This window comes from Candoia aspera, chromosome 2 (assembly GCF_035149785.1).
Source record: "Candoia aspera isolate rCanAsp1 chromosome 2, rCanAsp1.hap2, whole genome shotgun sequence".
Taxonomy (NCBI): domain Eukaryota; kingdom Metazoa; phylum Chordata; class Lepidosauria; order Squamata; family Boidae; genus Candoia; species Candoia aspera.
The window spans coordinates 145377155-145402826 of record NC_086154.1 but is presented as its reverse complement, the minus strand read 5'-3'; the positions used below and the strand labels follow the sequence as shown (position 1 = coordinate 145402826).

The 25672-nt window shown below is 41.0% G+C and overlaps 2 protein-coding genes across 2 annotated transcripts in view; both read left to right on the top strand.

Moving 5' to 3' along the window:
- Positions 1-2321: 2321 nt before the first annotated feature.
- NXNL1 (nucleoredoxin like 1) lies at positions 2322-8407 on the top strand. The gene is made up of 2 exons (XM_063296608.1): positions 2322-2722; positions 8079-8407. The coding sequence occupies exons 1-2, from the start codon at positions 2397-2399 to the stop codon at positions 8371-8373; spliced, it is 621 nt and encodes a 206-aa protein (XP_063152678.1). The 5' UTR covers positions 2322-2396; the 3' UTR covers positions 8374-8407.
- Positions 8408-12543: 4136 nt separating this feature from the next.
- The window catches only part of GMIP (GEM interacting protein), a 59618-nt gene continuing 46489 nt past the window's right edge, over positions 12544-25672 (top strand). Inside the window, exons 1-2 of the mRNA XM_063292971.1 lie at positions 12544-12781; positions 15479-15616. Coding sequence (XP_063149041.1) covers positions 12544-12781; positions 15479-15616 — 376 coding nt within the window. The remainder of the gene's footprint in view (positions 12782-15478; positions 15617-25672) is intronic.

Sequence of the window (25672 nt, the reverse complement as noted above, 5' to 3'; positions counted from 1 at the left end):
ATCCGAGCCCCACCATTTTTATACATGGGTCATTGACCACCCATGCAAAGGGGCAAGGATTGGAACCTGATGCTGCGCCCCTCATTCTCCACCCCCCCTCCCGCGCCATGAACACTCCTGAACAGCAAACACATATTGTATTTGTCTGGTATTTCATAATCCTGTGTCTGATATTACATCCATGAAGGCCAATCCTGCAAAATTATGTTGTTAAAATGCAACGTCACAGTAGTGGTCAGCTTAAAGGCCCAAATCCCTGGTGAGCTTGGAACCTAGATTCCTATTTTCTTGCTTATGAGCCTATCTATTAAAATAATAATTGGAGGCTATTTTAGGTACCTCACGTGTAAATGGAAATTTATTAGAGAATTGTTTATTTGTTTGTTCATTTTAATCAACTTATCTACTACCTCAGTCACAACTGCAATTCTAGGCAGCTTACATAATACAGATAATTAGAATTAAAACAAAAAAGGAAAACAAATCAAATAATAAAATTGCTAAAACCTACCTCAGAGAAATAACAAGGCCTGTTACACGCCATAAAACTCATAATTTATTTTTTAAAAGTAGGGTCACAAACCACCCTACCCCAGATTCTTCTCTTTGGTTATTCTGCCTAGTGGGATAGGAGCATTTCCTTTTCTCTTTGATGTTCTTCTGGATCAGTTTTCTAACCTTTGTAAAAGCTAATTTTCTTATTATTATCAGGGACTACAAATATAAGCTGTGTATGTGAATCTGACACAGCTTGTATTTTTACTCCCTGATTGTGTAGTTTTATATGCTGTTTCATCTCTTACCCTGTTTTTATATTGCTATCATTTTGAAAAACAACACTCAATGAATGCTTGTTGCTTTTTATATAAAGGAAAGAAGAAATATTTTCAATTGATAAATTGACTCAATTGTGCAGCAGGTTGCCAGTGTTAAGAATAAAAGTGCTAAAGGAGAGTACAATGGTATGAATCATTGTCCCATAATCTGTTAGCATGATAAAGAGATTTACAACAAGCAAAATGCACTGGTCATATTCTTTCCACATGGCTACTGTAAGAAGATTAAAGTACTGGCTATTTCTTCTATTAATAGGTAGGGAGGTAGATCCAGTAAGAAAGGTTATTAGCATCAGCCATGAATTAAAGTCTAGGAACAAAGTACTGCCTTTTAGACTGTGAAGGATCTTCCAAGTGATCTGAAGACCTGACAACAGCGTGCTACCTTCTCAACAGTGAAGTGACTTTGAGGTGAGAGATAATCAAACTAAATTAAAGCAGGAATGCCTTGTTAATTTTTGCAGAGGAATTTCATTCTTCCTGGCAAGTTTAAGAAACATTTAGAGCCAGTTTGGTCTAGTGGTTAAGGTGCTGGGCTAGAAACCAGGAGGGTGTGAGTTCTAGTCCCGCCTTAGGCCTGAAAGCCGGCTGGGTGACCTTGGGCCAGTCCCTCCCTCTCAGCCCAACTCACCTCACAGGGTTGTTGTGGGGAAAAGAGGAGAAGGAAGAAGTACTAGCTATGTTTGCCACCTTGAGTTATTTATAAAAAAAATAAAGGCAGGATAAAAATTAAATGAATAAATGAATAAATTTAAGATCCATTTAAAGGTGTAGATATTTGTTTCTCCTATTAGCCAGATGTGATGATTTTCAGTGACCTGCCTGTATAGTACTAGCCAAGCCACCCCCTCTTTGGCTACTACCACATAATGGCTTCTGATAGGGACATTTATAATAATTTACTATTCTTGGCCCAACCATCCTAGTTACTGTAAGAGGTAGGCTGTGGCAACAAGAAAAAGAGAGTGGTGCTGAGATTTGAATCTGGGTTTCTCTTCAGTGCCCTTTTCATTGTGCTTCCTTTCGGGGTTAGACTCTGGGGAAATGTACCTGTTCTATCCATTTAGCTGAATCAGGCAGCAGATTTCCAAGGGGATAGAACAAACTACAGTACCCCTTTTCTTTTTAACCGCTGAGCAGGTAAAAGATTAGCAGAGCAGGAAATAGGTTGGGCTGTTTTTTTCTCCTATGATGCCTTTTTTTTTTTTAAACGACCAGATAATTTTTTAACGCAAGGCACCATTTAAAAAGCAAGGCTGCCTCTTTGTGCAGTGGGGCAGTCTGCTGTTTTGTGCCCCCCCTCCCCATATAGACAAGGGTAAAGCCTGTAGATAGCGAAAAGGCTTGTGGTTGATTAATATACAGTATGTGTTTTCAGATTTGTCATTCTGCTTTCTGAGCCTTTAGTGCGGGAGATGGGATATAAGCTAGTAAATAAACGATGGGGAAAATAATGGAATAATATTGCCTTTCTTTTTCCTTTTCAGTGCTAATCTGGGGCAGAGCCCCTTATTCACTACCTGAAAATGGTTCTTTACACACAGTAGCCCTCTTGTGGCCATGGCTGCCCTCTTCATCCACAAGAGCCTTGTTGTGAACAACAAGGACAACGATGAGCTGGAGCTGGAGCGTGAGCTCACCCGAACATTAGAGAACAAAGTAATGCTCCTCTATTTTGGCTCTGGTGAATGTCCTCGATGCCAAGAGTTTGCGCCCATCCTGAAAGAATTTTTTGTGAAACTCACGGACGAGTTTTACGTGGAGCGAGCATCTCAGCTAGTCCTCATTTATGTGTCACTGGACAAAACAGAGGAAAAGCAGGACAAGTTTCTGAAGACCATGCCAAAGAGATGGCTGTTTTTACCTTTCCAAGATGAGTTCAAGAAGTAAGGATCGGAGAGTTTAGCTAGGACAATGCCAGTATTCAGGCTGGGCTCACAAGCTTATTAAGCCACAATGTGGTTTGTTTGGCTTTGGTTCAGCCACTGTGGTCTATAATCTGCAGTTTATAACTAGCATGATTTTATTTATTTATTTTATTTGTCACATTTTTATCACTGCCCATCTCCCCCACGCAGGGGACCCTGGGCGGTTCAGTTGTTTGTCAGTCAACAATTGTGGTGTGAACCCAGCTCTAGAAGAATTAAGCATATTTAATGGGCATAGTTCATTGACAACTACTCAATCGCTGTAGATATGCCAGCAACTTCTGGGGATATTTGCATGTAATGATATTTATCTTCTTGCTTAAAAATCCTGCTCTGTGTGTGTTTTAAGAAAAAGTTAAAGACCCAAGAGTTAGACTCATCAGGATTAATTTAACTGTGGTTTGTCAAATGTCATAATGCCTGGGTTCAAACATTAACCTTAGCCAAAATGGCAGTTCAGCTTAGCAATATATACACCTAGCCAAGAAAGGATGTTGGAGATTATCTAGCCCAGCTTCTGGCTTAGTATGCAACTACATAGTATTAGACAAGTGACTACAGTGTTCAGCCTCTGCTGAAGTTCCTCCAGCAAAAAGAACTGACAAGAGCAGGCCAAGTCTCTACCTTACCCACCAATTTCTGGAAAGAGTTACTAATGTTTTTTAAAAGACAGGTGGTACATTGGTAGGATTAAATTAAATTGGATTTAAATTCAACGGGCTGTTTTAACAAAATGGGAGGGGGGAGAGTAATAATTCTTGCTCTTCACTGTTGTTGCGAACTAAACCATGAAAGCGATATTTAGCATCATCAAACATACAGTATATGAGCTAGGAGCATGTATGATTAAATGGCTTTTTAAAAATATTAATTAAGGAAGGCTAAATGGATACAGAAGTAGATAACATGGTGCTCTCCAGATCTTTTGGACTACAGTTTGTTTGTTTGTTTATTTGTTGTTTACTTATTTAGCACATTTATGTAGCTGCCCATCTCACAAAGACGTGACTCTGGGTGGTGTACAAACATAGCAACAGTTAAAAATTACATAACAATTTAAAAACAGCCAAACATAAATAAACGTTTAAAAAACCCAAGATTGCAGGAGAACAACAGCCATGGGACCAAATAAAACCACCTTGCAGGCTCCCCAAGGCTGATGGGAAAACTTGGTTTTAAGGGCCTTCCGGAAGGTTAACAGAGATGGAGCTAACCTCATTTTGTCAATGCAGCTTTACAATAAAGTAGAATTAGCTCATCTTGTGATTCCTATCTGGTTTACCCCACAAGGCCGACATCAATCTTGCAAGTCTGTCCCACCCACTATCCAGTTGCGGGCTATGCTGTCTCTTACCTGACTGTTCCCTTGGCAGCATCTCTTTGCCCAGTCTCCCAAGGTCTTTCCCACATACCATTACAGGGAGGTTGCTATGCAGCAGGGAGACTGGTACAGAAGCAACAGTCCCAACTGATCCCTAGAGCCCAACTTAAGGAATAGGGTCTCACATCCAGCAACTTGTGGAGCAGTGCCCCTGAGAGCCATAAGAGACTCCCAGATGACAACCACCCCCACCCCTGCCATGGAGTTTCAGCTGATGCCACACCTGAAACCCGGCTGGGCACATTTCCAAGAACCCCCCCTCTGGACTCAGCCAGATCTTGGTAATGCACACCAGGTCAATCCGCTCATCTGTTTCCCCAGACCCTTGCCATTGACCATGCCCACTCAGATTGACAGCAGTTGAAGTCCAGACCTTGGTAGAACCTCTACCTTCTGGATCAGAGATTTCAAAAGTAGGAATAAAACTGCTGAAGAAACCAGAAAGCTGCAGAGCATTTGTTAGATTTCCCCCATTTGATTAAATTGTTCCTTTTTTGTGTGTGCAATGAACTATTTGGGCATCAGCATGTAATTCTGTATTGGGCTGCAGCCTGAAAAGTAATTATTTTTTTCCTTAATATACTCATTTACCACAAGGAGATTACCTATCATAGTGATAACTAAGAGCAATGATTTCTATCAACATGAGTTTGTCTGCACTTGCTTCATCTACGCTGATTAAAGAAGAGAGAACACCTAATTCCATTTTGTTTTTCATGGAAACAAATATTGGTAAATGGAAGCAGACAATTCATTTCCTAAAACTGCAGTACTATACTTGTGTTTATATACAAGTACTTCTTTGACCTTATTGGGATTTCTCCTCCATAGACAGCTTTGTAAGAGAGCTGAAGATTGTATGGCGAACACATACTTATCTATCATACACATTATAATTTCTTTGCCTCCAGAATTGCTTTTGGTACACTGAGTGCTCTTCAATATACGTCATCAGTCTCAGAGGTGATGAAGAAGCCCTATTCAGTGAAGTACCCTGACCGATTCCAGATTTTGAAACCCTAAGAATAAAAAGGCAGTACGTCTAGAAGCCGAGATTCACTTGGAACTGACTTCCAGCTGTGCTGGTCTTATGGAGATGATTGGTGCTCAGTCTTGTCCAGTTATCAGGCTACGTTTGATCCAGTGACTCCCAAGGAAATGGTCAGGGCCCTGGGACTGTGAGCTCTGTTACCTTAGATCCATGTCCTTCCTGACTGGTCAAGACCTCCCAAGAGGTCACATGCAGCTGGGTCCAAGCAGTGGTGAATGCTTCCTTGTGGGAGAGGGAGATCCCACCTGTCTTCGGTGGTTCTCCTTCCTCTGAGGATGGTTCCAGGTGGGGGTGGGGGTGGGAGGTTCCAGACCTAGCCTTTGCTTCATAGTGTGCAACGGAGCTCAACTCTTTCCTGCTCCTATTTAACATGAAACTGCATTAGGTCATCTGTCAGCACAGGGTTAAGAGAGTTAAGAGATTTATCTCTGCCTTGGGCCGTCCAAGTGATGCTGTCAAGGTGCTATCTCAGTGCTTGGAGGCTGTGTGGGTCTGGATTAGGAAGAACCAGCTTCAGTTGAACCCTGACAAGACTCAGTGGCTGTGGGTTTTAGGGTCCCCCATATCTAACTATTTTGATTATTAACTCTGGATAGGGTAACATTCCCTCTGGCAGAGTTGGTACTCAATCTGTGAGTTGTCCTGGACTCACAACTTCTGCTTGAGGAGCATGTGGCAGCCATATCCAGGAGGCCTTTCCACAGTTCCATCTTGTGAGTCATTTGTGTCCATTCCTAGATAGGGAGCCACTGCTTGTGGTAACTCATGCTTTAGTTACCTCCCAGTTGAATTATTGCAATGTGCTCCATATAGGGCTACAGTTGAAGAGCATTTGCAAAATTCAGCTGGCCCAAAATGCAGTGCTACATGCAGTATTGGGCACACCGTGATGGGCACATGTAACACTGCTGCTACAGGAGCTGCACTGGCTTCCACTGGGCTTCTGGGGGCAATTCAAGGTGATGGTTGTCACCTTTAAGCCCTACTTGGTTTGGGACCAGGTTACTTGTGGGACCATCTATCTCTTACGGTTTCTGACCATCCCACTAGATCAAGCAGACTGGCGTGCTCTGGATCCCATCAGTGAAGCATTGTCACCTGGTGTGCCCCAAGAAACGTGCCATCTCTGTCATGGTGCCTATCTTGTGGAACAGTCTCCCCCCTGAAATACAGATAGCCCCAACTGCTGGCCTTCAAGAAGCTGTGTAGAACTGGCTCTTCCCCCAGGCATAGGGGCCAGGATGTTTGTGGAGTTCTGGTATGGATGTCATTTATCTGAAGAACTGGTAATGTGATTTTTAGGGGCCCCAACCCAGTTTCTTTTAATGGATCTGAATGGTTGGTTTTTATTTCTGTTTGCCACCCAGAGTTCCTTAGGTGGGTGGACAGCTATCTACACTTAATTACCAGACAAGCTCAGAGCTGTTGGTATAGAAGCACATTAGGCAACCTTGAGAAGGAACCATATTCTGGATTGTGGCTATAATGACACACCAGGAAGGGGTGTCAGCAGTCTCTAGCTGACACTCCTTTGTTATACAACATTGCTCAGCTGGAGCCTAGCTGTTGCTGAATCAAGACCTTCATGCTGGATCTTTCCAACTGCTAATCTGAATGTTTTACCTTCACCCTCTTGGTAAAGCAGGATTTAATCTACATGGCAGGGTTAGTAGGAACAGGACAGCATAATGCTGAAAACAGCATCTCTGTGCTAAGTTTTCTGGGCCATAATATAATAATAGCATATTTTGCATTTCCCTGTCTCTGCTCTACATTGTTGCTGGAAGCAGGAAAATTAATTATATGATGATGTCACAGTGCTAAGTAAAGAGACCTAACCTGTTATTGGAGAAAGGGAAAGAAATTTACACAGAAATGCTTTAGGGAAGGATCCAAGGGTGAGCTGGGCCCTAATACTTACTAAATTTGGGGAGATTATCAGAGTTAATCTCTGTTAAAGATATTGTTTGATAAAGTTTAATGTTGAGACCTTGGAAGAGGGCAAGGGAAATGCAAAGAGGAGACCCAAAGACCCAAAGGGTCTACTCACAGCAGCCTGGAGGCATTAATCATTTTTCTCTCTCTAAACCCATTTATTTTCAGCAGAGCAAGAAAAAAAAGATGAAAGAACCAGGATGTCTGTTGAAAAAAAAAGGTGAAAGGTCCCCTGTGCAAGCACCAAATCATGTCTGACCCTTTGGGGGGACGCTGCTTTCGCGATGTTTTCTTGGCAGACTGTAGCGGGGTGGTTTGCCATTGCCTTCCCCAGTGGTCACCTTCCCCAGCAAGCAAGCCTATACACGAACCTCATGTGGCGCAGAGTGGTAGGCGGCAGCATTGCAACTGAAACTCTCCCCACGACCCAAGTTCGATCCCAGCAGAAGCTGGATTCTCAGGTAGCCGGCTCAGGTCGACTCAGCCTTCCATCCTTCTGAGGTTGGTAAAATGAGCACCCAGCTTGCTTGCTGGGGAAAGTGACCACTGGGGAAGGCAATGGCAAACCACCCTGCTATAGTCTGCCAAGAAAACATCGGGAAAGAGGCGTCCCCCCAAAGGGTCAGACGTGACTCGGTGCTTGCACAGGAGACCTTTCACCTTTCATGTCTTTGTTAGACTACCAATAGAGACTTTTCTTACCCTTCCCTCAAGTGCAAGTGGAAAACCCCTTAATAAATCAGCAGCACAGCTTTGGGGCTTCCGTATGTTGGTGATAAGATCCAATTATTTTATCTGAGTATAACTAAAAAAAAATGAGTAATTGTGAAACATCAAAATAGTTTTAGATCTGTGATACCTCCTCCTATGAAGGTCCCAGTCTGTTCTCATCACCCTCCAGTTCAGAACTTTTGGACCTCACTCTTTCTTTCTGCAACATTTCCTAGGGAGCTGGCATTAAGATTTTCAGTGACACGTCCCCCTGTGGTGGTAGTTTTGAAGCCGAATGGTGAAGTCGTTGCCCCCAATGCTGTGGAAGAAATCAAGCAGCAGGGCACAGCTTGCTTCAAGAACTGGCAGGAGGCAGCTGATTTGGTGGACAGGAACTTCCTCCTGGCTCAGGACTTTGAGGATTTGACCCTGAGAAGTATCACTGATCCCTTTCGGCGGTTCAAGTACAAACTGGCAAAGAACAAAAGGAAATTGAGAAGCAAAGATGGTGATGAGGATGGAATCTCCTGATGGGACATTTCTTCCTTTTGGAACTTGGGGTTGGTGAACTTGAGTCTTCCCAAGCCATCGCCTATGAAGAGGCATATGTGTCCCCTAGTCATCTACAACCACGCCACCCAAATTATTAATTGCACATATATTTTGAATTTTGAAAATCCAAAATCTTTTTTTCTAAAACAAACATCTAGAACCTGTAGCTATGAAATTATTAAGTATATATGTCGCATTTATTGTAATTGGAACCCGGGGCAAATGTATGTCATAATGCACGCAATGTGTATGATAGGGCTGTGCACACTTTGAAAATAATTCAGAAGTGCTTCAGATCTCACATGCACACAATACTTCCTGGCTACTCATTAAAGCAACCCCTCTTTCTTCAGGCTTTATCATGAGCTGGGAAAAAAAGACTGTCTATTTGAAAGGGTGAAATTATTAAAGCTAATGTGACCTTTAAAGAAACCACAACTTTTTTTTTCATGCTTTAGGCAGAAGCCTGAAGAAGAGGAGATGTTTTCATGAATAGCAGAGGGGCTATGTTCATGCTTGCCTCAGATCCAAATCACTTCTTCCAAATACAGTAATTTTAGAAGCATGCATAGCTCCTAGGAGACCATCAGGGCTGCGTTGAGCTCTTTTCCTGGAATAACAACAGAAACATGCAAGATAAAAGTGAAAATGGCTTTGCTTGAACCCCTACCATAACACTTTCCATGCAGATCTGCCTTCTTGTAGAATCCACCAACGTTTTATTGTCTGCAATATCTTATTTAATTATAGTTGGGGAGAAACGCTTTCTCTACATCTCTCAGCATTTCTTTGGGCTTTCTGGCACACATCGTCTACCTCCTTGCCGAGGGCCAATGAAGAGTTCCTTAGGTGATTCTTCCAGGTAAGCAATTCTTCTTGGCCAGGCTGCCACCAATTCTTTTAGTAGGAGAGGATGTTTTTCTCCCTGGCCGAACCAGGAAGTCTCTGTGTGTTTTAACTCTCAGGTTTGAAGTGACTATCTAAAATCTGATAGCTTGCCTTGCCAGGGGGTGCCACTTAAGGGACTAGCCCTGCAATGGCCAATACAGTCAAGCATACAAAGGTGTTTTAATAGAATAAACCCAAATACACAAAGCCTAATGTGATGACCTACTACCATCCTTTCTCTACAGTCATCTCTCTTACCTTTCTTTCACAGGAACTCTTGATTAAAGGAGAAACTTCCCACTTTTTCTTTTAGTCACCAGCAGCCACTCCCAACTTCCAAATAACTCTTTCTCCTAAATGCCAACATCCTTTCCTAGGGACCTGATGAAGGCAGGGAATTTTAACTCTATAGTACAGCCAGCCCATACAACGATGCTACTAAATTTTTGATCACTGAAAATCCAACAGCTGTAGGGAGAGACTGATTGTACATTTTACTTTATCTGAAACTAGAAACCATCCCAAGCAGGGGTAGACAGAATTTGGATTGGAGAAGTAAAAATAGAACAGTATTGTTTGTTAATAAGCAGAAACTTTAAAAAATAACTTACATAATAAAATTAGTTATGTGACCTTTGGAATAATTAGTGGGTATTGCTTTTTTAAAGAAGTTTAATGAGTGGCAGTTGAGACAACATATGCCACACATTTTTATCAGACTCTTTAGAGAACATATAACCAGGATTAGTTACAATTTCCCTGTTCTAGGAGATGAAATTCAGGGGTTGAAACATTAACTCATATGGTTTGGGTTTGTCCTGTTATTGCTAAATTTTGATCTGAAACTCATAGTACTGTCAAACTAAGTCTAAGTCAAGAATTTATGCTTTTTTTCCCTAGCTATATTCCTAATAACTGAGATTTATTGAGGCATCAAGAATTATTGGTAATACATCATCATTATGAAAACCTACAAGTATTATTTTGTCTAACTTGCTACATTGGATTATATGTTTCTAATTAGTATGGGTCCTGTTGTTTTCCCCAGTGTGGGTGTCCAGTAATCCTGTTGTTTGATTAAATTAAAAAATAGAATTAAGAAAAATAATGTTGCTTAATTTCTTGTAGTTCTTTCTATGGTGATATATTTTCATGCAATAGTTAAAACTTTTTTCTTTTTTTAGATCTAATATTACATTATGTGTTTGTAGATATTATCTTCCTAACTTAAATCACGTCGCACTGAATTATCTGAAATCTGTTGAAATTGATACTAGGTTCTTTTTTTCTTTTAAATTTAATTAAAAAAGGAAGAAAGGGAAAAAAACTTTACCTGCTGGTTTTTGCATATTGGACTTCTGTCCCAAGAACAAGAACAAACTGGACTTTTACTTTTGTTTTCATCTTTTCCCAGGCTAGTTAAGAAGCATTTTGTTTTCTTTTCTGATATAAATCTTTTCCTTCCTTGTTAGATTATTTACAAATAAAAGGCCTCTGTTCCTGACTTTTGAATAGCAGCTTAATCTTGCAAATTAGACACATATAGCACAGTATTTAGGAGGTTGAATGCTGTATTAGAAATCTGCTTATTTGGATTTAAATTCAAACAATGAATTCACCATGTGGCCTTAGCCCAGCTCCCATTCTAAGGAGTCTCAACCCCAACCAGCATATGGCATCCTGGGTCTACTTTACAGGGCCGGTATTTGGATTACAGCAACATAATTAAATATGCAGCACTTTGGACATCCAAAGACAGTTGTCCTCTTAGTTGAAAGAGCTGCTCCACCTCAGTATATATTGCCTTAGTCTTACAAGAGCCCTGCAAGGCAGGGACAGGCAATCTTGTTAGCTTTGAGGGCCATGGCAGCTGTCAGATCAGGGGCCACAGAATGTGTGCACTTTCAGACAATACGCATGCACGAACATTCATTGCATGTAGAAACACACATCGGGGTTACCCATCTCTACCTTGCAATAAGTCAGTATTATCTCCATTTTGAGGAAGTGGGGAGAGTCCTAAGATAAGTTTGCTTAGTGCCACCTTCCTGATCATGGCACCTTCCAGCTGTTTGGGGCTTCAATTCTCACCATCCTTGAAGGTATCCTGTTAGAAAAAGCTCTCATTATTCATGGTCCTGGAAAGATATGAATGGAGACTTCCCCTGTTCATATTTTAGTTTTTTAACCATTTCCCTTTTTTTCCCCTCCCACATTAAATTTCTGCAGTTTAGCCTGCAGGCTCAAGAACATTTTAAAAAACGCAGACAGGGTCTTTTCCCATTCAACTGTGACTCCCATTTGGGAAAGTTCTTCTTCCACCTGTGGCCTTTGAACCACACCCTGAAAACTTTTCCTAGGGATTCAGGTAGGAAGTGGTTAATAAGAGAGAGTAAAGTAGGAGGGTGATTTCCTTTTACACAGGACAGAGAAACTGTGGGAAGAAGCCTCTGATTTCATCACTCCCGCAAAAGGAATGTGGAAAATCCGCACTGCCTGTCATTCTTGTGTGTGTAACCCAAATGGCTCATCCATTCCCCACTGATAGGGGATGTGTCCTGGCACTTCCGCATCTAGTTCTCCGGTAAGATTGAGACTAAGATTGGCAGGCTGCAGCTGGACATGTTCTGATCTCTTAAGGCATAGTGTTTCAAAGAGAAAGTGAGCAGGAGATTCAGTTTTTAGGGAAGATGAGGCATCCTTCTCCAGACTTAATGTCACAAGCCAGGGAATATTTTAGTTCAATAACTGTTGTGGGAACTGTGTGAAGAAGTTTCCTCTCTTTTCGAGGAACCATATTGTTCTCTCTACAGAAAATGCAAGGCTTGCTTTGGAGCTGGGATGGTATTTCACAGAACGGTCAAGCTGGACATTTCATTGGAAGCCATCTTGTTCATCTTCTTATAGTGGTGAGAGATTGAGGATATCCATTCCTCGACCCATCTAGATCGCCGCCTTCCTAAACGTCACTTGAATTATGAAGGTGCTTCAGCTGCCCTTGGTGGACTCTGACTTATCGGAGGAATTGTTAGGTTTTTGTAAAACTACAGAAACCTCTCTCTCTGGAAACTGAGGATAATGTGCCAAGGAAAAGTAGGCTGAAAACCTGGAGGCTTGGGAAGTGATTGGGTTCATGTGCTGCATGAGGTTCTGGAGCTGGTAGGATACTCCAGTAAAGAACAGAATAGAGAATTTGCTAGCATTGAGGAACAGCAGTGGTGAATATAATCTCTGACCACAGTCTGAGGACTGAATGCGAGTATGGATAACAATGACCTCAGCTGCCTTTGCAAAGGCATGCCATCAGCATTGGACGTTCAGTCCTTAGCCAATAATCCAGAGCTCCTGAGTGCTATTTGGGCTTCTGTACAGATATCTGCCACTGCAAAAGGCCTTGGTGGTAGTAAACTCTGCTCTAACAGGCTGCTTCAAGTCACCAAGTACCTAAGAGACCTAGATGAAAAATTCCAGTGTTTCCGGGAACTTTTACAGCAAGATGGTAAGTACCGGAAGCATTTTATTTATTGGTGTGCGTTTTGTGGATTTCATTTTGCACATCCCCTGGGAGCTCAGAGAAAACTATTACCCCATAAGAACCCCATGATGAAGGCCGCCAGTTTAATCGCTTATTTCAGATTTTGCATTTGTTTACACCACAGTTCTCTTCAGTTTCCAGAAGTTCATTTTTTCCCAAAAGATATATTTAAATATTTTTCTCTCTCTCAAATATATATTTGAATGCAAATTGCAAATACTTTTCAGCTTGCAACGTTTGGAGAGGTGGTGGATAGCCTGACTCTCATTGCCTGAGCAGATTATTTACATAAAATTCCAAAGAAGCTTGTTTATTATTCCCAAAATCTAGCACTGTAGCCACTGCCCTCGTATGAAAGTTGTGTTTCGGTATAACATAATTCCAAATCAGAAGCCTTATATGTTTATGAAAACACAGGAAAGATGTAAGACGTAGGAATTACTTGTCTGTAATTACATGTAATTAATTGTTTTATGTGTATAGCTGTCTTGTTTCTGAGTTAAATAAAGACTCTTAAGTTATCCCATTAAAACAGAATGAGGTTAAGAGCTAAACACTTAATGACCACAAGCCTAGTGAAACCAATGGTCTTAAATGCGCTTAATTTTGTATTGGACATAGCCAATACTCTCTGAATTGCTGGCCTATAATACAATAATCCCCTTTCATATTTTTTACAGATTTTCATATTTCAGATATTCTTGTTTCTCTGTAATAAACAAAAAGACTGTGGAGAAGATTTTTCTGACCTCGCTTTTTTGTGTGTCAATTATAGTGCTGATTTTTCTAAGGCATTTGGGAGGGATTCTTGGCTAACAAGTGGAGTAAAGGTGGATTGATGCAGAATTCTGCATCTCCTCTCTGAAAATTTAAAGTTGATGTGAGGACAGTGTGGAGCTCTAGGGCTGAAGAGTTTACTGCATCATGAATGAGGCATGTTATTTGCACAAATGTAAAGCACATGAGAAAAGATCACCAGATGGCGCCCAGCAACCAAAAACTGCTCCTGACCATTTTTCAGTGCCTCCCCTGTCCAGTTCTACTTCTTAACCTCTAAGTGATCCAGCATCTAATCCATCCCTTTTTGGTTGGTAAGGTAAACACTAGTAGTATTTTAAATAACAGCCAAAATGAACTTTCATAGTATATTGATTTCACTGAAGGTTTTGTTTTAATCCTGGCAAAGGTCAAGTAGAAGCTATGTTAAAGAATCAAGGGGGAAAAAAAGAATTTCTTTGATGGTTCTGTCAAAAACTTTCAGTGATAATGCAAAAATGGATCAAGTGAAAAGTAAATTATGTGAAATGGATTATCATCAATTTCAAGTATTTATTTATTTATTTATTTTCTATCCCGCCTTTATTATTTTTATAAATAACTCAAGACGGTGAACATACCTAATACTCCTTCCTCCTCCTATTTTCCCCACAACAACAACCCTGTGAGGTGGGTTGGGCTGAGAGAGAGGGACTGGCCCAAGGTCACCCAGCCGGCTTTCATGCCTCAGGCAGGACTAGAACTCTCAGTCTCCTGGTTTCTAGCCTGTTGCCTTTACCACTAGACCAATCATATATATGTCCAATACAGATTATATGTAAAACACAGATACAGACAATACAGAATATCATTGATCCTTTGTTACAAAATAAGGTGATATCTTAAATCAGAAAGAGGTTAAACTAGTGCCCTCCAGAAGCTTTGGACTAAAACCACCAACCCCTTGTCAGGCAGAAGCTGATGGGTACTGAAGTCCAAGAATCCAGAAGTCACCAAGTTATCAATCCCTGCCTTAAATAGCATAAAGTTCAGATTCAATATCTTGATATCATTTCATTGAGGGCAAAGCAATTTATTTTGGAAAAAAAATGAAGTGCACAATTCCACATTTTTAAGCTATACTTTGGCACTTAATTGTAATACAGAATTGGTAGATGGCAGAGGGGTGCTGAACTCTTCACCGGGCCTATTATTCTCCCTCAGAAATAACCTGAGACCATTTTTGTTCAGTGTATCTCCCAACAAGGCTTCAAAAATCAGAACTGAGCCTGACTTGGCAGGAGGTAAGAGGGACTTAGCCAGAGGATGCACAAGTAAATATCTGTAGGTTTTGAATCAGTGGAGGTTCCAGTCTTCCAACGTGATGATTCCCTTCTGCAAATATATCCTTCATTGCTTCCTCATGTTATCTTGGCAAACTCACATTAGAAATGGGTGTTTGCTAAGATAATGTGTCATTTTAGACATATACATAGGATCTGAGGCATAGAACACAATATCCTGCCTACTCTCATCCCAAAAGACAGTGGCTTGAGAATTGCAAGCAATAATGCATACATACTGTTACTCTGCCAAATGTTCTGTATTGTTATTGTTACCATTGACAGCCAGTTTGGTCTAGTGGTTAAAGCACCAGGGTAGAAGCCAGGAGACCGTGAGTTCTAGTTCTGCCTTAGGTATGAATTCAACTGGGTGGCCTTGGGCCAGTCTCTCTCTCTCAGCCCTAGGAAGAAGAAGGCAAGGGCAAACCACTTCTGAAAATGTTGCCAAGGAAAATGCAGGGACCAGTCCAAGCAGTTGCAGGAGTCAACACTGATTCGAAGGCACAAAATAAAAGTTATGATGATAATGATTTAATTATTATTATTATGGTTATTATTACAGGAGGCATACTTTCAGGCCCTGCTGAAAATAAACTGGCTGAATTGCTCCAGTCTGTCTCCTGCTTTCTCAGCAAGTATCCAGTTTTGAATACTCACACCAGCCAGCCAGCCATAGCCTCTCTTATCACATGTGTAAATGGTAAATTTCTAAGTTTAAATTCTCTCAAGGCTTCATTAACAACAATGGCAACCAAAGTTAAGATAATCCTTCCTTGAATCAGGTTCTCTCTGGACTTATTAGACCACCACCCACATCAGTCTGTATCAGGATGTCTAACATGCTGGGGAGCATATATACATGCCATCATGCTTTCCCCTTTGGAGATAGGCAAAGATAGCCAACTGCAGAAAAGGAGTTGGGAAAAGTAAGCAAAATACACATCAGAAGAAAAAAAGGAAAAGGAAATACCACTGGATGGGTCCTTAGATATTGAACTCTGCCACCCATCATGGCTTGGGTCAATCAGTGCTTTCATATAATGCTATTTTTTTAGTAAGATAGTGAAGGAATAGACTAGGCTGCCAGCTTTAGCCACACCTGTGCTACATGCAGCATTTCCTGCTGACTGTAAGGGCACATTACTGGTCACTTGGGATACATTTTGGCCAACCACAGGCCAGTTTTACCTCCAACATACTTACACTATTCTATGCAAGCTAGGATTTCTAATCAACCAGCCACCTTGTAAGCCAGGATACTGTTGCGTGCATTCCACCAACTAGGAAGTACATGCAACATTAGGATAGGAAATCTTGTTTCAGAAGATACTATAATGGTGCTAGAACATTGTGCCCAGTACTTTGAATCAGCATATAAAAGGGGGAATTTTAGTGTGCAGCCTATTATGAGAGGTGACATTTGCCATAGGTCCCTGCTCAGATATTTCATTTTATTATATTTATATCCAACCCTTTGTGCAAGAAGCATGAAGTGGCAGAGGTAATTTCACAGCCTCATTTCCCTCTCAGATAAAGTAGGCTGAGAAGAGGGTGACTGGTTCACGACCACTTCACGTGAGCTTGGTGCCTGAGGGCCTTTCCCCATTTGCATCTAAGCGGCCTCTTTTTTCTGCCATGTCTTCACGGCATTGCATTTACCTCATCTCCAGACCATTCCTAAGGTCCATAAGGGTTCAGGGGTTACCAGAAGCAGGCAACAAGTGCAGTATCATTGCTGTGGATACAGTTTGATGTATTTCACCAACCACTCTACTAGTGGCTCTGTCAAGCGACTCAGTCTGGCACCTATTGGCTTCTTTAGATTGGTGTGGACCTCCCCATTCACTGGGCACTGCCCTCAGGGGCCTTCTGTTATGGGAATGGGACAAACTGGGCTCTCTCCAAGCTAATTCTGGTTTGGAGACCTGGATCAGCCCAAGTAGTAGCTGACCAACCATGGCTGCAGAAAGTCTGTGCAGTGAAGGAGGAGGGAGAGACTGCCATTTTCTTTGGCACTTCATGTCACACAATCCTTTCATCTCACACCATGCAACTGCTGTCCTGGCTGCTTTTGAACATAGGTTTAACACTCTTTCTGTGTTCAAAAGCGGCCCAAAGAAGGAGAGGCCCGGGTTGGGGGTGATGTGAGCCAGAAGGAGTCTTCCATTGCACTTTGCATCCCCTGTGGGCTTACTAGCAGCTGATAGTAGCACAGGGGTTGCACGGGGCAGCAGGATTCTTGCTATATTGTACAACCTTCCTGCATGCCTGTCAGGCTATTTTTAAACACAAGTAAAATTAGCCATACTAATTTGACGATGGGGTATTGCATGGCACAATAGGAGAGCTCCCTCCTGCTTCATCACACTCCTCTTCCCCCTCCCCCCTTACGAGTCCTTTCCCTGTTGGTTGGACAAAACCTGGATAGCAAAACTCACCTTCTCCTGGGTCCCAGCAATATCCCACATTAAGGAGAGTGACTGCTGTATGTTTTCCCACTTGCTGATTGTGTTTGGTGGGAGACGTGGAAAACAACTTTGAGGGTACCCACCCATCTCTTTCCTTAACATGCTCTGTATTTAATGGCAGTATGCCTATGGCAAGATAGAAATTGGCATTGGGGGCAAGGCATTTTATGCCAGCATAGTTTTCTAATCGTTCAAGGATGAGTTGGTAAATGAGCTGTAAAGGAACATCCCTGTGCAGGGATTCACAACCCGTCCTTTTTCTAAACAAATGGAGACCTGGCTTGCTTTACATATGATCACAACTCCAGTGAAACATGAATGATGTAAACCAATAGGATTTCATATTTGCCAACCAATGCACCTGAAAAGAGGCTGTCAGAACAAACACAAACACAAACACGCAGCTTTTTTTATTTAATAAGCACAGTTGAAAGCACTGTCATGTAGTAAATGTATGTAGTAAACAGAAGAGGATTCATTTCACATACCTTTGTTTCTTTGGAAAATGAATTGCCAAGACCTCATGGAAGAAAACCCACTGAGCAAAGAGAGTCCCAGAGACATATGAGAGGCAATACAGAGGCAATCAATGCCTTATCAGTCTGTAGCCAAAGTTCAACTAAGAGATTCCAAGAAGGACTAGAACTTTTAAACCAGCCAGGACTGAGGCAGCCAACCTAGAATCCTGGAGGAGTGACATTATTGTGATGTCACTCTAGACTTTTCTTTCCACAATGAGCATCAGTTTTCAGGAGAGGGTTCTGGAACCTATGGGCCAAGCACTGGTATTCATAGAATCTGATGCTAACACATCCCTTTGGCCAATAAACTGTTCTTTATGTCACTGATCTCAAGGCCTTTCTGCCTGCCAAAAAAAGATGCTGGCTTAGCTAAGTGTGAGCAAAAGGAAGGCCACATCCCAGGGGTGGGACCTGTTGTCCCTTTTATGACTGCATAGGGGCTTTTTGAGAGAGGGTAGGCAACATTCTCTTCTCTAAGGAAGCTCTTGCTCCTCCTTTATTCTCAGGGACCCCAGACCATTTTCAGCATTGTTTTCATAGTGTGGTTACCATGGAAGAGTATTTTGTTGTTTGTCTGTTTTTACAACTGATATTCTGCTTTTCTGTTTATAGGGTATTCAAGGCAACTAGCAATAAAACAAAATAGATCTCAATAAAAGCACATAGATTAAAACCCAGGCTAGCTTCTTCTTGAACTTAATGCATATAGCCACTTGACATGTATGAGAAACAGCTATAGCTTGGAGATCATTGTTTTCCATTCTAAGCATTTAAAAACAGGGACAATTTTTCATAATGCTTCAATATCTTTTATTTTATAATGTAAGCTGCCCAGAATCATCTGGAGTCAGGCAGCCTCTAAATGTAAGAAAATGAATGAATAATAGCACATGAGGAGGTGATAGTAACAGGCTTTCATCACCATCCTGATTAACGTAGTTATCAATGAAAGCAGGTCAGGAATAGATCTTGATTAGGCCTTCAGAGACCTATTCTGCCTGTGTCAGCTTACGTGCTTTTTAAACATAGGTAAGGGCTTTGTTATCTTTACTGAACTCTTCCATGGAAGATGACTTGAGTAATAATAATTGTCATAATCGACAAATCAAGGTTTTCCCCAATGTGGTTGTCTATAATAGTTTTCCTGTTATTCTTCTCCCTTGTATGTCTTATTAAGATACAGAACTGTAGAAAGGCACAAAGGTTAAGTGCTGGTGAACAGGTGGCAACCAATAAACTAGACTGAAGGAAGGAACAGGAAGGAGTAATACTTATGTTAATGAAGGCTAATAGAAGGCAAGGATGCTGCACTGGTGTAGAAACAGGAAAGAAAAAGAGCCATATTTTGGATCTGGGTACGTGCCCTGGTAGTAAGTAACACAGGAAGGGGAAAAAAGGCTATTATTCATGAAGAATACATGAGATGGTAATAATAATAATAATAATAATGATGATGATGATGATGATGATGATGATGATGACATTTACCAAGGCATGGTACAAAACAAAAACAAACTAATTACAAATCAATCCAGTACCATTAGCTTAGGATCCAGTAAAATATTAACACTGAAACAGCCACACAGCAACAACAGATTTAAAACAAAGGAACAGCATGAAGTATATAAACAACGGTAATAAATTAAAACAGGTGTTAAGCTAGATCTGCCAGCTAAATAAGTGCAAGATGGAACAACCAGGCCATACATTAACTCATCATATAAAAAGTTTTAACACCCACCTCAACTTTCTTTTTTAATCCGTTCAATCATGTCCAATTCTCGGACGCTGCCTGGACAAGTCCCTGCAGCTTTCTTGGCAAGGTTTTTCAGAAGTGGTTTGCCATTGCCTTCTTCCCAGGGCTGAGAGAGAGTGACTGGCCCAAGGTCCCCCAGCTGGCTTTGTGCCTAAGGCAGGCCTAGAAGTCATGGTCTCCCAGTTTCTAGCTTGGTGCCTTAACAACTACACCAAGCTGGCTCTAAACCTCTTTTAAAACCCATCACATTCCCACGAAGACAAAGGGAATTGATTCCAGAGGCACGGGGCCAGGTCCCTAAAGGCCAGGATCTTGGAGACCACAATCTTGGAGTAAGCAACCCAAAGAAGGCCCTACACAAAGAAATGTAAAGAATGAACAGGACTGTAGAAAGAAATAGTAGCAAAGAGATAATGGGGAGTTTGTTTCCAGAGGGGTCCTGTCATGAGTAAGGATGGCGAGCAGGGGGCTCCCATCCAGACTGTTAAGCGCATGCGTAGCACTGAGGAATTGGTCAGCCATTCAAAGAGACACAGATCGGGACCGCCTTAACCTTTGGGGTTGTTATGGCTGGGTTTTTCCCACGCTTCTTCAGTTTGTTAGGATTCCTGTTATGTACTAGCAATAAACATTAGAGACCAGTTCTTTGTCTCAGCGTGGTTCCTGGCTGTTAGGACAGGTCCTAACACAAACACTGGTAATGGGCTCCGGCTAGTATAGGGAGCCAGTGAAGAGTCCTTAATTTCCCAGACAGTGCTGTACTATGTCTGCCAAGTGGTGGGATTCTGTGGCAAAATAGTACCCCAGGGCAATAAGACTGTAATTCTTCCTAAAGATACTAAGGTTACATCCAATGTATGTAGTAGCACTATATTATTGTTACTGCTGTTTTTGGTGTTCCTTGATTTTGTTAATTTTTTTCATTCCTTTTCAACAAATGGAACTCAAGCGAAATATAAGTCAGCTCCTGGAGTCCAGGCAAGCTCATCTGAGAAAACGTAGCCTTGTTCATGGGCTTTCTTTAGAGCTTTTGGTTTTCTATCGGTAGAATTGTTTAATAACAAGAATTCAGTCAATACCACTAATCCTTTCCCTAGTGGAACACTTCTGCTGTTTATGCAGTCTGAGCTGGAGAGCCTATTAAACAAAAGGGGGAGTGGACAGGTCCATATCTATTTTGGGGTCTAGCTTAGGAGTGACCCTCCCCCCCTTTTTTCCTTTCTTTTTCTTTTTCTTTTTCTTTTTCTTTTTCTTTTTCTTTTTCTTTTTCTTTTCTTTTTGTGGTGGGCAGGATTCCTTCTGGATAATCTGTTGGGATTTGCATGCTGGCAGTGCATGGAACCAAAGCCTGCAGTGAGATTTTTTAGACATTTTAGATACCATCTCTTTCTCCACACCATTTCCTCCTCCCTGTACCGCTGGCCCTTCTTTTATGTCATGCTAGCTGGTGGCCAGAAAGGGTCAGATAGCTCCTGTCAGAAAAAAAAAATCACTTTTAACTGACTGCTTGTAGAGAGCTTTTGAAATTAGGCAGAGGTTTGCCCACCATGCTAACTTTGGGATAAAAGAGTTTGAAATATCATTGGCAGATAAGACTTGGAAAGATGGTTCCTGAGATATCTTTTGTGGCTTCAAGAATGCAGAAGTAGAAGCTCAAGACTTTATTTCCTCTTTCTGACTCACTTGTAATTCAGTTAACAGTTCTTCAAATCCTTTCAGAAAGTTAATGTTTGTGTCCAGTTAATATCAATACACACAAACACAGACACACACACATGTGCCCTCTCAACCATGTGGCTCAGGTGGCTAAGAAAAATTAAAAACAGGAAATAGACCAAAAAGTTAAAACACATTGCACTGAAGACAGTTCTAATTCAAACAGAATAGACTCACGTATCTCTTGACCCAAAGCTTGAAGGAAGAGCCAGGACTTCAGAGTGTAACATATAATAGCTTGTGGTGGGAGATTCTAAACTGAAACTCCTTCAGTGTTATCCTAGAGGGTAGTTCTGTTATAACACAGAATATTTTGGGGACATTTGTGAAGTCTGTAAAATAACATATTACAGCAGCTGTCATGACTTCAACAAATGTTGAAAGTTCCGAACAAATTCTGCAGTTGCACCACAGAGGCACAAGACTTGGCATTAAATTAGATTCAACTCTTTTAAAAAAGAAGAAGAAATATGCTTTTACGTGCATGGGTGTGAATGCTTGTATTTTCCAAGTGTTCTTACTTACCAGGGACAGCCCCTAATTTAGGGAAATAAGTTGCTGGTAAATCACTGTTCTTATTTTGGCTTTCACAGAGACCAGGGGTGAGGGGCTGCCTTCTTAAAATAAGTCCAGGATATAACCCCCTCCTGGAGATAAGTTGCAAAGTCAGATTGTTGGGGTTTTTTTAAGTGTGCTTGAAGGAGATCTAAAGGTTGGATTGATGATGTTATGTGTTTGTGCATTTCGATTTGACTCTGGCAAACAACACTTGAAGGTCTGATTCTATTTAAGCCCTTAAAAACCTGTCTGAGCAGAAGTTATTACAGCACAAAAAGCAACGGTGCATAAATGGTAGACTGCACTCCACCTCATTATGCTTGCTATTCTTTATGATTTTTGTAAAGAACACTAGATGAAATAAGCTATTATTTCATCCTTTTGTATTCTTAAGAAAGATCAATACTTAGAACAATGGCAGCTTTAGTGGTAAAAGATCCTGTGTTCCTATTGTTACTTTGCAAACTGAAATCATCTAAATTCACTTTGCAGATTCAGTGACTGGATTCACACATTGTGCTAAGCCATAATTTTTAAATCATGGTTTGCTGAATAAAAAATAATAATAGTATTAAATCACAGGGGCTGGGTCCACAAAATTTGCTTGTAAGCCGCCCAGAGTCATTGCAATATGAGATGGGCGGCGAAGAAATACGATAAGTAAATAAATGAATAAATAAATAATGTACCAAATCAAAATCAAACGAACAGCATCCTGGTTGCTCTCTAATGCCTTCCAATAAGATCACCTTGAACTGAAATAGTCATTTATAGGCCCATCATCATCATCATCTTTGTATTTGCACATTGGCCTTGAATTTTTATTTTTACCTTGTATTGTATTACCCTACTATCCATCATGTTGGAACTCCGAAGAGAAGAGGTGGGGACTCTTTGGTAATTAAGAACTAGACGTCCCATTTTTGGGACAGCAACAACTGCATTTGACTGGGCCATGTAACTTGCAAGGACAGGGCCAATTGATCTATATTTTCTGGCTTTTGAGCACGGGGTACGGTTTTATTTATTTATTTATTTATTTTCCTTTGCTTTTCAGTGTGGTTAATGTGGCCCCTCTATCTGAACCATTTTTAGCCAAAATCTTTGCAGGTTTACTGAAGACGTGGTACAGCAGATGATGGACAGCTGTAGACTATTTTAGAACAAAAGAAATAAGTACCTGCCTGAATAAAATGATCTTCAGAAACTATTTCAAAGCAGATAAAGAAAGTATTATTAGAACCTCCCATGTAAAACAGATCCACAGTTTTGATATCACACCTGAAAGAAGGTCTTGTCTCTGCCCGGGCTCTAATACCATAAAAGAAGGAATAAAATACAGAACACTATTTTCAGGTGTTTTTTTTTCCCTAGTAGAAAGTAAGGTTCAGAAATCTGGCGTAGGCTAAAGGCAGACCTTATGCAGTAGGTTTACCACCAAAGATTGGGTGCTCTTACTTGTAAACTGAAAAGTATGTAAATTAGAAAGGACAAGCAAGTTTCTTTATACGGAAATGTAGTCAGCAGGAAGCAGTGAAGTTTCAGTGGCTGAGCTCAGAGACTCTGCAAAGTATGCAGTGTCCATGGGGCTGCCTACCAGAGTTGGCAGCTCCTGAGGTATCCAAGGATTTGTGCTGGGATCCATCTTTGGGGGTCCTGCTGAGAGCTTCACCATGGCAGAGCCTAAATCTTCTGGTAGGTGAAGCAGCCTTCTGATATTTTTATGCAAGGACTTTGATGCCCCTGTTTAGCATACAGCATGTCACTGCATCAGGTTAGCCTTGAAGTTTTAAGGTTAGGGTGTCGGGGGGTGGGGTCTGATCCCTGAAAGTAAAGCTTGATTCAGTGAGACTGCCACATTAAGCAAAGCCAGAGAGGGCTGTAATTTTTTTTTCAGAGTTGACATTGGTACAAAAGAGATGTTTTTGTTGTGTACGGTATGCATATATTCTCAGGATAAATAGGCTTTTTCATATTTTGGATCTCGAATCTTTAAAATGTATTTGACTAGAGATAGATGTGGGCCAAAAGTTATGACTGTGTGACAACAGCTGTATCATATCAAAGAGCGCCAAGTCCATCTTTAACCAAAATCCGTTTATGTTCCTTAACTAAAGAATAAAGTTATCTCTGGGTTCTTTTCAGCTGAACTTAGAAATGTGTATCAATCACTTCAGAAACCACTGTTGTATCTTAATAGTATGTTCTGAGTTAAGGTGATGGCTCAAAATGTACTTAACATTGAAAAATAGGAGCATTTTATCTTTAGGATCAATAACTCCTTTTGAAAAGCGGACAGTTAAGTCCTCTCACACACTTTTGATTGACTGATAGATATGTACACTAGTTGGAATCTATGTTAACATTTAACACTCTATTTTTATACATTTTCTGTTACAAATCCAATAGTTACAATGTGGCATGGAGATTTTTGAACCCTTGTTTGAATTATCTAGAAAATCTTTACAAATTTGGTTCACCTAGCACACTAGATATTTTAGGAGAAAGCATCCAAACAGCCCATGAAGTGTTATAGGGTGGTCAGTCTCTGTGAGCCATGTTCAGAATTGTAATTTGTGGAAATACTCATTTCCTGGCTATTTTTTTGCCTGACTACGTGATATAGCACACACGCCTGCATAATGAATGAACATTATCATTGAAAAGAAAAGAAATACTGTGTTGTACAGCTGCATGACATAGACGGGGATCTTCCATACCCAAGACCATGCTTACACTACAAATATTGTTCCATATGATAATCCTGCCACTCTACTGAGTGCCACCAGCAAATGTGCCTCATGAAGAGGAGCTTGTAAGAAGCTTGAAACAACTTAGGAGGAAAGAAATCATACTCCGTTCCTTGCCAAAGATTGCTACCCTCCATCTGATTTTGGGGGAAATTATTTCAAACTTCTCTTCTGAGATCCTGAAAGGTGGCCCTCTGCCATGTACATGAGGAATAAGATAACTTCCAAAATACTAGAAGCAAAAGAAAACAATGTCATCACAACTGATCTAAGTTTAATATTTAAACTCTTAATTAACAAGTTACAAAGAGATCGGCTGTGATGACATCATTTTCTGCAAAAGCCCTTTCCCTGCAACTCTCATAAATGAATGAGAAAGAAATGGTTGTCCATTGTCGGATGGAGCACAAAGTTTTAACAATTAAAAATGGACGATGATTGGGGAGATGCTGTATGTGCACAAGAAGAAATCAAGAGATACTTCCACATAGTCACCATTGCCACTCCTCAAGCCTCATTAACTAGTTTCCCAACAGGCCATAATTGTCTTCACCACAGCTATTGGGAACTTAAAATAAGCCAAACAGCACTTCCCAGCTAATCAGTGGGAGAGTGGAAGTATAGACATCCAGCTAGCAGCATACCTTTTTCTTTGCTTTTCTGTATTATCACCAAAAAAAAAAAAAAAAAGGGAAGAATAAGAAGCGAAGCAGTTGGTTGAGGGGGATTGTAAAGCTGCTCCTTTGCTCTATTTAGGAAGCTCAGTATGAGAATTCCATGGCAATATGGCAAGTTACCAGTTTTGGGGCAGTGGAGTGTGTAAGACAGCTGAGGAACTAGGAAGTGGGCTAAAGCAGGAGTTTCCCCAGTGAGAAACCACTTATTGCCACGCTCTAGAAGCAGTGTTTCTCAAATTTGGCAACTAAGATGCGTGGACTTCAACTCCCAGAATTCCCCAGCCAGCCATGAAGTTGAAGTCCACACATC